The following is a 13,565-nucleotide window of genomic DNA, read 5'->3' on the forward strand; positions in this document are numbered from 1 at the left end:
TCTTTCTCTATAAAAGTAGAGTTATTAAATTAAATTATCATGATTCTTATTTAATTGAATTAGTCCTAATCGGTAGTTTGTATTCACACACTTCGACTATTTAAGTTGAAGTGTGTGAATACAAACTACCGACCTACCGTAAAGTAAGAATAAAATTATTTAAAAGAGCAACACACAAGTATATAGCTCGTTCTTCTTGTGATGAGACAGCTTTACGAATGAGCGGTAGATTAAAAAAAAAAGTGATGACTGTTCTAAAGTGCTTCACTGTAAGTTTATTTGAATAAATAATTTTCTATTCTATTCTATTCTTTCTGGTTCGTGTGACAGCGGCTGTTACAAGTCCCAATACCAACCAGGAGGATGGGATATGTAAATTTATCTTTGTGAAATCCAGTGATAAATAAAACAAAACATTCCAAATAAGCTACTTTAAGTATACGGGCCACCAGTAATTATATTTTATTTATACATCGTAGCTTATAAAAAAAAATAACTCATTCGCTTGCACAAGATAACAAAGAAGTCCAGGGAGAACAGTGACACAAATCCTGGAACATTTCATGCTCATGGGAGCATTTCAGGTTCTTGTATGGACAAATATTCCAAATAAAGACACATCCACACTTGTAGGGAAACTTGTTACGACCGTCAGCACATTGACGTGGTTCATGATTGTCACATAATGTGACAAGCTATTTACATACTATCTTTTTATATGATAAGCCTATGTTATTCTAAAGGGGCGTCCATAAATTACGTGAGGTGTTTTTTTGAATTTTCTGTCCCTCCCCACTGGTGAGATGTCGTGAGATTTTATTCAACCCCCATCCCCCAATCTCACATGAGAATTTTCAAAATGTGGGTTTCTTACGTAAACGCGTTGGATTGTTATTGTAATAAGAAAAAAAAATTTGCTTTGTGCTTTTATTTACGACTAATTAAGACTAGTAATCAATATTGCTGAGAGTTATAAGCAATAAGCATGTACAATCTGGATTAAATGGACTAAAATAGTTTATTTTTTTTGTATCAATCAGAAAGAAAATTGCGTGATTTTTGCCGAAACTCCCCATGTCTCCAACGTAAGATTAGATGAGATATGACTCGACCCCCTCCCCCCCTTAAACATCTCACATAATTTATGGACGCCCCCTAACGTATAAGCTATATAACTGTAAAGTTTCATTAAAATCCGTTCAGTAGTAAAGTTGAAATCATTATTTTTTTAATATTTATGTAATTGTGTGTACTGGGTAGCATTCTCCTGTCGCTTCTCGTTGCTCCGGGGCCGTATGTCCGTTTGTGTACAAAGTTAAGTTGCTTCATCAGACTCGCACTTGGATTCGTATATAAATAATTTATTATCTGAAAACAAACGACAATTATAATAATAGGAAAAATATAAGATGAGAATGAAATAACCAAGATGAGATGCATTCTTAAAAATACGGTATTTTAAATACGTAATAGGTACTAGTGTGAATTTAAATACTTTGTTACTATGAGAAGAGAAACAAACATATACATATATTAACAGGATGGTAAAAACTACTGTACTATGACTTATACATCACAGTAACAAATAGGCATTTCATAAAGATGTTGTGTGAATTGTCGAAAATATAACGATTTGTCAAATCAGTATCAGTATGAAATAAATACGCCTAAAGAAGGCGTAATATATACACCAGAATAACTCACGTTATGTCACGTCTTCACGACTAAACCTATTTATTTATTTAACTTCGATGCACTTAAAACCTAGCGGCGTTATCTACCAGACAACCATGAGTGGTGCAGAGAAACATGGCGGTGCTCTAATGTAAATGAGAATTGTCAAAAAGAATACAAGGCAATTTTGATGAATTTTGGAATCATATATATATTATGAATTGTATGTATTATAGTAAGTATATATTTATATTTATGTATGTATATTTGTAAGAATTCTTAAAGATCTATTTATCTATGTTAGATAAAATTATAGGTTAGTTCTTTCCCACCACTGCCTATCAACCGCTTACTGTTCTTACCTAATGGTTAGCTGGTAGAGAAAGCTATATGGCATTGAGCTCGCCAAATTGTGCAATTTTTAAAAGTGCAATAAAAAAAAAACATAAAAAAAAATACTGATAGATAGCACTTTGAAGATTAAAATAATCGAGTTCAGGGATTCATTCTGTGCAGCCGAAGTCGCGGGCACCAGCTAGTAAGTACTAATATTATGTATTAGGTATTTAATGTAAATAATAAACGGCCACTATCAAAGCAATGTGTGGAGGACGCGAAGTAGGTGGGTAGGTAGATCCGCTTCTGTTTGCAACTTACCAAAATGGTGTCCGTCCATTTGTGAGCACTTATCTCGTATATGAGCGCAAATAGAATTTTGCAATCTGCCATCCAAACATATTAGATCCGGCCTGCACACACGGAAACTTTAAAGACTTTGATAGGCAGCAGTAAAGCAACGTTGTTTACTGCAGAACCATTTTTTATTAGACAACAATTTATTGAAAAGCAAATTTATCCAACTAGGTTCCATATTATGCTATAGATAATATGGATTATGCCCACGGCTAGGTAGCCCTTAATAGGTTTTGCCATCGCAGCGCTCTCCACTAACAGGGAATTCATCCCCACACCCTAGAACCTAAGTTGTCTCGGACAGTGCGGCTTTAGAGGAACTCCCTCCCGCGTACACTTAGGTTGTAGAATGAACTACTTGCCGAGGTTTTCTCGATAGATTACAACATGGGGATTTTCAAGAAGGATATATTAAGATTTATTAAGGAGCGGTAACTTTTTTAAAGAAATATATAAAATTTTAAATATAGGTGCCGCAATAAATATGCACACACACTTTGAATTTTGTAAATAAAGATGACGAATATTAAGTGTGTATTAGATGGATACGTACTTTATTACTTCCATACAATTCATGAACTCTTTAATGCAGGTTGTGGAGTTGTAGCTTCCACGTAGTACCTGGTCGAACGTCATAATCTCAAACGTCATACTCGGGTCGGCAGAGTACTGAGCGTCGCTGTACATCTGCAGTCCTAAACAAACACACACGCCGTATTGTAAATACAGTATATATTCGGTAGCCATTATATATTTCGTTTTGTACTCTCGTAATAATTTGAATAATATTATAAACGCGAAAGTTTGGGAGTATGGATGTTTGATACTCTTTCACGCAAAAACTACTGAACGGATTATGATGAAACTATATTACTATATAGCTTATACATCAGAATAATACATATATTTTATAGGTTATATTTTATATTTAACGCGGATGAAACCGCGAGCACAGCTAGTGTCATATAAAATAGAAGTACTGTATGCTGTCAAAATATGTAGGTAAAATGGATAGGTACGACAGTAAGAGATTTCATTAACAGCACTCAGCTCTACCCTTTACTCTTCACGCTATATACTGATCTAAACCAACCCTCAAAGTGTTTCAGTTATTGCTAATAGTATAGAGCGAATAGGGGTTAATGATAAGGGAAAGTTATAATTTGTCTATTTATTGAAAACGATTTAATAAAAGCTAATTCATATGTAGTAGTTGTTTAAACAATGAAATACTCATAGCATTGACACGAAATAATTTTAATATCAATACTATTTATGTATAGCATCACCTTAAAATTGTATTTCTTCGCATGTTAGTATGTACTTACCCCATAATAAATACATAACAATGAAGACAGACAGACAGTGTTGATGCTGCATTATAAAAACAAGGAATGACTGACACGAAATCTTAATCTATCATACGTTGATATCAGCATTATGTGATCGCTACAATCACTTCGTCATGCTTATTTTACTTTTTATTTAGTGATAAAAGTCAGTAATTAACATTTGATGATCTTTTATATCACAGCAACATTGCACAGCAAACTTAATATAGGTACCTACTATTAATATTTAATATTCCTACACCAAGGAACATAATACTCTAAAATCTTCTCTCCTCTACCTAAAGGTTACTCTGCTACTCCAGAAGAGATCGCTTAAGCGATAAGACCGCCTTTTGTACCTACATACTATGAATATTGTTTGGTTTTGAATTTTTTTAAAAGTGTAATAAAGAGTTATAAATAAAAAATAAAATAAATGAAGAAACCAGTGTATAAAACAATAATACATAATACGTCTTTTGATAGACATAAGTAAAATTAATAGCGTCTTGTCTATGGTCCTGTTTAAATTCAGCGCGCTGGGTTTGAGTTTGTCGAAATACCTATCTTGCTTTAATCTTAAGAACTTCCTATGATATGGTATAATAGCGTGAGGTCGTAGCCCAATCCATAGAACAAAGTTAAACAAAAATGTCTATGGACAATGTCTGCTGTAGCTGTCATTTAAATGTCACAATGTCATCTTTGACAAACTATCAACTTGTCAAATTGCAGACAGTCGCGCGTGCTTGCAAGTCGCACGTATGGAATCAATTTTGATGTTCTAAATTTCGGATGACTTGTGACGAAAATAGTGCAGTGAAAATGATATTACTAATTCGATGAAACAAAAGTAAACCCTTCCCTAATAACTCAATTTTGTGTTAAACTTGTGATAAGTGTCAGTATTCATTGAGTATTATGAACTTTGACGACTATGAAACCCTTCCGACTACCCAAAACTTCACCTCACATATGACCGCCGGAGCGATTGCGGGGGTGATGGAGCATTGCATAATGTACCCGCTCGACTCCGTAAAGGTAATCCAAGCTTCGTTTTTGCTTCACTTTTTCATCTAAAAACCGTACAGGTATTCTTTTTAGAATCGTATTCGAAAATCTAACCTATCACGGTCTTTGACAGTTCAGTCGGCTGACGGCTGCCCTATTACGCCATAATTTGGCTCTGATTATATAAAAAACGTGAGATTGACAAATGTGTAGCTTTTACTGGATGTTAAACCTGTTTTATTAAATAAAATCTATGACAAAATGTACTGTTTACCTTCAATATATATGTATAAAATTATTGAGTTACATTGACGCGCGAGCGATGGTTGTATAGTTTCTTATTGCTTTGCGCGCTTTTATTCAGAGTAATAGGTAAATTCAGTTCACTGCTGATTTATATTTCTATCAAATACAAATATTATCTGGATAAGTATGGTTCAGTAGAATGGAGGTGCTGTTAGTTGATCTGATTGATGTCATGCATTGACACTGGCAGTGTTTGACTCAGTGCAGGCAGACTACTTTTAGTTTATACGCACATGTGGCTCCATATGTGTCCTTGTTGACATAAACGATGTTTGATTAATTGTCATGATAATGCAAAAATTGTTGGTTACAGTGTCACAGCCAGTAGTGTACTCACTACAGTACAGATATAAATAATCATAACCTATGGCCTGTCATCAGAAAAATCATGCAACCATTTGTAAAGGTTATCTAAGTAATGAATTGTTGTTACTTGCTATATTGTAATAAAATTAAAGGAATCATAACAACATCCAAAGATCAATATCTGATAGAACATATCTTCAAAATGATAATAATACAAACGGGTACAAGAAATGATTCTCTTTATAATGTAATTATATATTTTATAAATTGGTGATGATTATAGTAAATAATAATAATAAATGCACTTTTCTTTATATATTTTTTGTTACATATATATGTTAGTTGTTCTAATGATTGCAGTATTGTTTATTTTTCTTATTATAAAAATTAAAAATGCTTTAAATTTTACTATGCCATATGTCAGAGGGCATTTCAAATTTTTTTCGGACTACTTTATTTGGAGCTGTCTTCTACATTCTCCAGTATGGGCCATCTGTTAGCTATATTTCATTTGCCTGCCAACTCTGTGGTCTACCTCTTTTTCTTTTTGTTTACTTGTATACCATTCTGTCACATTTTTGATCGGATTGTTTCGGCCGGACTGGCCACATGCTCTATCTAACATATAATATTTATTGATCTTGCCATAGGAGAATGTATAATATATGTCATAGACTCACTAATATTCTTTGCTGTAAATTATCATACTGTATTATAATAATAATTCGACGACCTCTATGGTCTAACAGTTTAGCACACTGCTTTATGTCTGCTTGTTGCGGGCTCGATTCCTCGCACAGTACAACATTTGTATTCATAAGTATAATTGTTTGTATCTGTCTGGATGTTTTCTGTGTATAATATGTATGTATTTATAAAAAAATATATCTATGTATTTGTATCAGTTGTCTAGTACACATAACATAATCTTTAGCTAGCTTAACTTGGGTCTAGATGGCGCTGTGTGAATTGTCCTGAGATTATTATTATTGTTTACGCTATTGTCGCATTTTCTCAGCTATAGCTGGTTTTGTAGAGACAAGGATGGGTTTATTTTTACCAAGTCACTGGTTCTAATATTTTAATTTAAATTAATCAATAGAAGAATGTTTGGAATTGGACTATTTAATAACTACAGAGCATGATTATTTACATTATTATTATTATTAATAATAATTGTAAATTTAATGATTATATTTACTAATGTGTCACAGTTGCAGAGTGATTTATTTTGATACAACATTTATGCAATTGCACTTGCTCTGGTACTATACTCCATACATATACACAGTATTCTATGGAGATAAGTCAATGACTTCGCATTTTGTTTATTATATACTAAGTTTACTTTTTCTGAGTCATGCAAATATAATAATAAGTATAAAACAAAGTCCCTGTCTGTCTGTCCTTATGTATGCTTAAATCTTTAAAACTATGCAATGGATTGTGAAGCCATTTCTTTTTAATAGATAGTGATTGAAGAGGGAGGTTTATATGTATATTACATGTACATACGGGCCAAGCCGGGAGGAGTAGCTAGTATAATAATAAGTCAATTGTTATTGGTTTTTTATTGAATAATAATAACCCTGGTCCATTCACACTACGCTATCTAATCTCATAGCTTGTGTTGTACTAGGCAACTGATATAAATACATAGATATATTTTTTTATAAATTTATGGTATGGTTTTTCTTTGTATGTTATGTATGTATCTGTGGAATACAGGCCACTTATTTAGTCTATGACCTATTTTATATGATTTATATTTCGACACAGCATTACTATTAGTAGTATAAAACAAAGTCGCTGTTGCTGTCTGTCCGTCTTATGTATGCTTAAATCTTTAAAACTATGCAACAGATTTTGAAATGGTTTTGTTTAATAGATAGTGATTCAAGAGGAAAGTTTATATGTATAATACACATACACCCGTGCGAATCCGGGGCGAGTAGCTGGCTGTTCTATAAAAGTAACATAGGCAATGTATTTAAAATCTCTAAAATAATTTCATTTGTGGGAAACTGGGTTATGGCACCAGTATATTGTATAAAAGTTTGAGAACATGGTCTGTGTGGCAGTTGTATATTAGTTTCATATTTTCTATACAATGTTTCTCATTAAAGTAAAAATTAGTGCTCAATTTATGACAGAAAATGTGTTGCATACTGATAAAAAAATCTTGAGTTATAATGTCATGTTCTAACCACAAAAGTCCAACAATAACATATGTTTGTTACTATTAATTATAAAAAGTATGGATGCATATTCTCAGTTTTATGTAGGTCTATTGATAAATATGCTTTGTTTTATTTAGTGTGGTTGATATCATGCACTCCTAGGATTCACCACAGTACTCCTATGCTCAACATCACCAGGAATTAGAAATAGAAATAATATTTATTTAATTGAACTTAATATTAGCACTTTTGAATTGTCATATTTTTTATTCTACAACCACTCATTTGGTTCATCACTATTTGGTAGATTCATCACTAGAAGAATGAGTGAGAAACTAGGATGATGCTCTTCAAATAAGATTTGTTTGAAATGAAATTTTTAAGAAATTTGTGGCTATACAAACTTCCAGATAGCAATTTGACATAAATTAAAATAAAGTTGAAAATTTAAATGATCCACTGATTACTCTCATTGGCTACTCTTCAATGGTGATGGCTGACAGCTGGCAGTGATGGCTGTTTCATCCGTCATACTCGTGAACGAGTGCTGCTTGTAGGGACTGGTCTGCTCTTATCAATACGACTGATTTAATGTTGTGTATTTATATTTGACCCTAATAAATTAGTGCTGGTTGGTAGTTTCGACTTGTAAATGTGAACTTACAAGGATTATTTAAAAGAGCAACACACAAGTTTCTTTCTCGTTCTTAAATCTTATGACTATTCAAAAGTGCTTAAATTAAGTTTATTTGAATCAATGATTTCTATTCTATTCTATTATTATTATTATTATTTTGGAAAATGTCCCATGTTCAGGCCAATCTGTTTGATTATGTTTAGTAGTGTTAACTAACACTATTATTTATATAGCAAAGTGTTAATTGTCAAAAGGAAATTGTATTCATTAAGTAATTAGAAATAAATAGTGAATAACAATATAGTAATTTAATTTAAACATACAAATAACGGTAGAATATTGTACAAACTGCAGATTTTAAAAGAGTTAGTGTACAAAATGTTTTACAATGTTAAGAAGATGTACAAAAACTGACTGAAAAAAATAATATAAAAGGATTTTTTGCTCTGAAGGAAACTTTGCTTCACACAAGGAAGTAGTCTCCTCTGGCAGCCTTTTGCCAACATACTTGTGTGAGGAATGCGGTGTCACAGTCATCAGCGCCTTTTTGAGTGCCACACTCCCTCAGTTTTGCTTCATTCTTCTTGCTGAGTTCTTCTGGCAGCAAGGCCATCACTGCCTCGATGTCTACCTCACCGTCGCTTAACATTCCGCCAGTCTCCATGATGCATTTGATGTAGCACTTGAGCTTAGCGTCGGGCATCAGATCTTCACCGGCGTTCACCTTGTCCACCAAGCCGAAATCGACGCCTGTCTCTTCGCCGCAGTTGTCGTGCACCATCTTGATGAGCTCCGCCATGTCCTCGTCCATGCAGGTGACGCTCAGCGCCATCAGCAGCCCCACCAGGGCGCACCGGACGACCGCGCGGGCTTCCATTACAGTGGGAATGGTCGGACGGCGAGCTGTCCTCAATATATACGAGTGCAGGACTCACAGTGACCCGCCGCCCGCCTGCTCCACACGTCAAGCTTGTCACGCTGTAAATTACACCTTGTCCACACAACAACGTCTCCAGTGATTAAAAAACCTTGTTTGTATGAAGCCAGTGTGTACCTTTCCTGTGTAATCTATAATTTTTTCCTTTATATTGTTAAGTCATTTGAAAAAATTAGTATTTTTTATGATTGTCATGTAGCAGATTGCAGGTTGTAAGTAATATTTTGGACTGAAACGATTTTTGAGGTGTCACGTCCATTACACGGTCAACTGGACGGCCACGGTGGTTGACAGGTAAATACGTTTGATGATGTGCCACTTGTACTCGTCGCAGTGGCCAGTAGTTGTGCTGTGTACGTTCATGATCGTGTAGTATTAAAGATAGCTGCAGATATGTTATTTCCTCCAATATGAAAACAGCTAATTGATGGGACAAAAATTTATACATTTGTATTGATTAGCGACCGACCGAAAGAAATTGTTACACCATCGAGTTTTAGCGTTTTAGTTCTATACATAAATATCAAGGACACGCTTTATCGTAATAATGAAATACAGAAGTCGCGTGTTGTTATCGATTGAATCAATGATGCAATCGTATCTATATCGTTAAAGAAATCTACTACTGCACTGTTTCCTGTTTGATTTTTTAATGCATTATCCTATTATAATGATAGTCCATAATATTGCAATGATAGTCATGCTTCTAAGTTTAAAGTATCTTTTTGTTTTATGGTCATCGCCCTAACATATTGTGAAATTTTCATATCAGCCTAATTATATTAACGTTTAACGCTGAAGTTTATTTGACATATTTTTTCACACAATTTTTCCAAACTACATCAATACTATTGGCCACATAGCCTTCTGTACCTTCATCAAACGCAATGGAGACGTGCACAGAGAGCACAACATAACCCGCGAAAGAGCTTATGGAGCGGCTGAAGGCCAACTTCCGCCTGACGGATGCGTCCGTTAACGTGCGATATTTACTGATGTATTGTAATTTACAAAATATTGTTTGTCATTCCAATTGGAGTACAAACAAACGAGTTAAGCTGTTGTTGTTGCGAATGTGTTGAGTACGATGTCGTGCACTCAGCTGGTGTGAAAACCTAAATAAAAAGATGACCATGGACATACCATTGTTATTTTACTTTGAATGTTATGTTTTTTTATTGGGATGTTTGGTCTATTATCAGGTGCTATGACCTGTAACACTGCGACCTGTAGTAGATCTATTGTGCTCGCCCTAATTCAAAGTTCGCTACCTAGACCCGTAAGGGACAAGAATTGAAGGATATTCTTAGGAGCGATGGTTTTATCTTCTCAGGATATAGTGTATACTTTCCAAAGGAGATATTCGTTTATGCGAGAGGACATGTTATAATGTAACACATTGCTAAAAGAAGATTGTGCGTTGTTGCAGACTCGGATGCAGTCTTTACGGACGGCGCACAACAGCACCATCGGGGAGACCTTCCGACACATGGTGCAGCGGGAGGGGCTGCTCAGGTACGTGCCCACAATGGTTATGTCTGGAAAGATTTAGGGAGGTATCGTCCTCACTAGAATATATATTAGACGATGATGATTGACATTTGTACGTCTGAATAATTGATATGATTGTCGCATGCCTAATCCTTGTTAATGTAAATCTACTTAAAACAACATTTTTTTAGAAGAGCACAAGTATCTTGCTCATTCTTCATGTAATGAGCCTGCGTTCCGAATGAAAATTCAAAATTCAAAAATCATTTATTCATGTAGGACTAAATAGCGGCTTATGAATGTCAAATTTTTTACATTACAATTTAAATTTTTTCCTTACCGCCCAGTTCAGTATATAGATCCAATTGAGAATTGACAAGAAACTCAATTGATTTACGTTTTTCTTAAAAGCCAGTTAATAAAATGTGAATATTTAAAAGTTAGCTTGTATTTAGTTTCCTTGAATAAAGATTATTTCTATTTCTATTTATTAACTTAACCACAACCTCAACTGTGACAATGTCTCAGCCACATTATTGAATAATGTGTAAGAGGTTGTGGTTAAGAGTAATGTCACAGTGCAGAGTGTAGCGAGTGTAGCGTGTGCGGACGGGACATTATCACGACAGTCCGCGTTATCTTGTTATCAGTGAAGCGTGTGTCTGCGCTAACGCCGCGTTGCGTAACACTCGTTTAACTGAAACAATAATTGTTCACAACGAGCGCTGTTTGACATGTTTTATGATATAGGAAAATGATAATATCGCTCGTTTTAAGATTGCGTTGATCCTTCAACGGCAGTCCGTATCAACTGCTAAATTGATAATACGGACAAACACAGTATCGAACAGTTCTTTTTAAACCACGACATCAAAGTTGTGGGCGATTGACAGAATGGACTGTATGTGTGATATAAATCAATTAATGCATAGAAAATGGCAAATACTTATAATGAAGATGCGTGTACAAACGATTGTAAGGCAAAAAGTGACAATAAAAATATATTACAATTCTAAAAAGAAAATACATTTAAAATTGGCAGTAAAATCATTGCATAGTATAAAACAAAGTCGCTCTCGCTGTCTGTCCGTCCCTATGTATGCTTAATTCTTTAAAACTACGCAACGGATTTTTTAAATAGATAGAGTGATTTAAGGGGAAGGTTTATATATATAATAAATGTACACCCATGCGAAGCCAGGGCGAGTAGTTAGTATATATATAAAAATGTGCAAAGAGTTTGCAACAGTTGTTATAAGTTTAACATGTGTGTGTGGTTGCCTGTGGTATAGTAGCTCCTAAACACATTGACAGATTATGATGCGGTTTTATTATTGAAATGCTGCTAAGTTCGAGATGGTTCTTAGGTATAATTTATTACAGTTCTTTTATTCAGGGTTATATTGTATTTAATTAGGTAATTGTTAGGTTTGTGTGGACTGGTCTGTTTGGGTTACGAACACTGATTAGACTATTTGCTTTTGCAATAGCATATACTGGTGGTCACTCTGTTCTCCCAAATATGAATTTAAAAATGAATCTGTATTATTGTAAACATTTTATTATAATATAAATATTATAATGTAAACATGTATAACTTTTATTTGAAAAGAACACGAGCTGAGTTTCTTGTCAGTTCTTCTCATCTCATCATTCCGAATTGACGGTAGATTTGATATATCATAAGAGTCTGTAATAGACCTACATGAATAAAGACATTTTGAATTTGAATTTGAATTAGTGTCAAATGATAATCAATCTTCATTACACAGCGTTGGAATGTATTCACACAGTTGGTGTGTTATCTTTATCTTCTTTACATATCTTTACATATAATAAAACCGTGATTAGAGTAATAGCGTCTATTTCTGTCAGTATCAAGCAGGGATGTTAGCGAGCTCCTTAACCGTAACCGAAACTATCGGATATCCGTTATAAAAAATATCCGTAACCGTAACCGAATCCGAAATAAGAGTTTCGGATAATATCTGATACAAGCGGAGCCTGATTGAGACACGTTATGTTACCATTTCATTGGCTATTTGTATTTTCCTTTTGAAATTCCTTAAAAAAATAATATCCGTAACCGAAATTATCCGCAACTAACGGAGAATCCGAAATAATTTCATATCCGCATCCGTATCCGTATCCGAAATTTCATATCCATAACATCCCTGGTATGTAGCTGTCAGGTTACTACGGCCGGGCCGATATTCCTTTTTCGGTTCGGCTGCGACGCGACGACCGTTTTCCTGTAGCAGCGCTTGAGCTTCTGATTTTTTTAAATGTTCAAATTTCTCAGGGAGTTTCCTCTAAATATTATTTTATTGTAGTACTAGCTGTCCCGGCAAACGTTGTTTTGCTATAAAAATTTCAGTACTAATATTGCTATTAAAAATAGGGGTTAGTGTTTGAAGGGTGAAAATTTAGAGTTGTATGAATTTTTTAATGCCACATTATAAAAAATGAAAACTATTTTATCCAAGAAAAAAAAAATAGGGCTGGACAACCCTTATCACTTAGGTGTATGAAAAATAGATAGTAGCCGATTCTCAGACCTACTGAATATGTATATGAAATTACATAAAAATCGGTCAAGCCGTTTTGGAGGAGTATGGTAACTAACATTGTGACACGAGAATTTTATATATAAGACTAGCTGTCACGGCAAACGTTGTTTTGCATTAAAATAAAAAAAAAATAGGGTTTGACTACCCCTAATATTTAGGGAGATGAAAAATAGATGTTGGCCGATTCTCAGACCTACTCAACACGCTCACAAAATTTCATGAGAATCGGTCAAGCCGCTTCGGAGGAGTATGGGAACGAAAACTGTGACACGAGAATTTTATATATAAGATTATATTATATTATCTTATATTCTATTTTGCACTTTGTAATGAGCAATAACCGACGCATAATATGTTGTATGAATGTTTTGTATGCGCCTTCTTCTTCTTCTTTCATATAAATTGGAGAAAATGTGGGATGATTATATA

General features: G+C 34.2%; 3 protein-coding genes across 3 annotated transcripts in view; 1 reads left to right on the plus strand and 2 right to left on the minus strand.

Moving 5' to 3' along the window:
- Positions 1–1,297: 1,297 nt before the first annotated feature.
- LOC131855687 (uncharacterized) lies at positions 1,298–3,719 on the minus strand. Its single transcript, XM_059206986.1, has 4 exons — positions 3,696–3,719; positions 2,921–3,062; positions 2,332–2,423; positions 1,298–1,368 (listed from the first exon to the last, which is right to left on the minus strand). Exons 1-4 carry the CDS (start codon positions 3,709–3,711, stop codon positions 1,316–1,318), a joined length of 303 nt encoding a protein of 100 aa, XP_059062969.1. The 5' UTR covers positions 3,712–3,719; the 3' UTR covers positions 1,298–1,315.
- Positions 3,720–4,427: 708 nt separating this feature from the next.
- The window catches only part of LOC131855705 (mitoferrin), a 41,359-nt gene continuing 32,221 nt past the window's right edge, over positions 4,428–13,565 (plus strand). The window contains exons 1-2 of the mRNA XM_059207005.1: positions 4,428–4,739; positions 10,505–10,590. Coding sequence (XP_059062988.1) covers positions 4,620–4,739; positions 10,505–10,590 — 206 coding nt within the window. The 5' untranslated portion in view covers positions 4,428–4,619. The remainder of the gene's footprint in view (positions 4,740–10,504; positions 10,591–13,565) is intronic.
- LOC131855685 (general odorant-binding protein 69a-like) lies at positions 8,526–9,353 on the minus strand. The gene has a single exon (XM_059206985.1). The coding sequence runs from the start codon at positions 9,013–9,015 to the stop codon at positions 8,602–8,604; it is 414 nt and encodes a 137-aa protein (XP_059062968.1). The 5' UTR covers positions 9,016–9,353; the 3' UTR covers positions 8,526–8,601.

Source organism: Achroia grisella, unplaced genomic scaffold, assembly GCF_030625045.1.
Source record: "Achroia grisella isolate CSIRO2021 unplaced genomic scaffold, CSIRO_AGI_Agris_v1 utg1462, whole genome shotgun sequence".
Lineage (NCBI taxonomy): Eukaryota > Metazoa > Arthropoda > Insecta > Lepidoptera > Pyralidae > Achroia > Achroia grisella.

Excerpts from the sequence above, each read along its gene's own strand:
- LOC131855687 (XM_059206986.1), bottom strand. Across the intron at positions 2,424-2,920 it reads AATTGTATGGAAGTAATAAA|GCCGGATCTAATATGTTTGG; the intron begins GTACGTATCCAT and ends CCGTGTGTGCAG. Across the intron at positions 1,369-2,331 it reads AATGGACGGACACCATTTTG|ATAATAAATTATTTATATAC; the intron begins GTAAGTTGCAAA and ends GTTTGTTTTCAG.
- LOC131855685 (XM_059206985.1), bottom strand. The coding sequence starts at position 9,015 with ATGGAAGCCCGCGCGGTCGTCCGGTGCGCCCTGGTGGGGCTGCTGATG.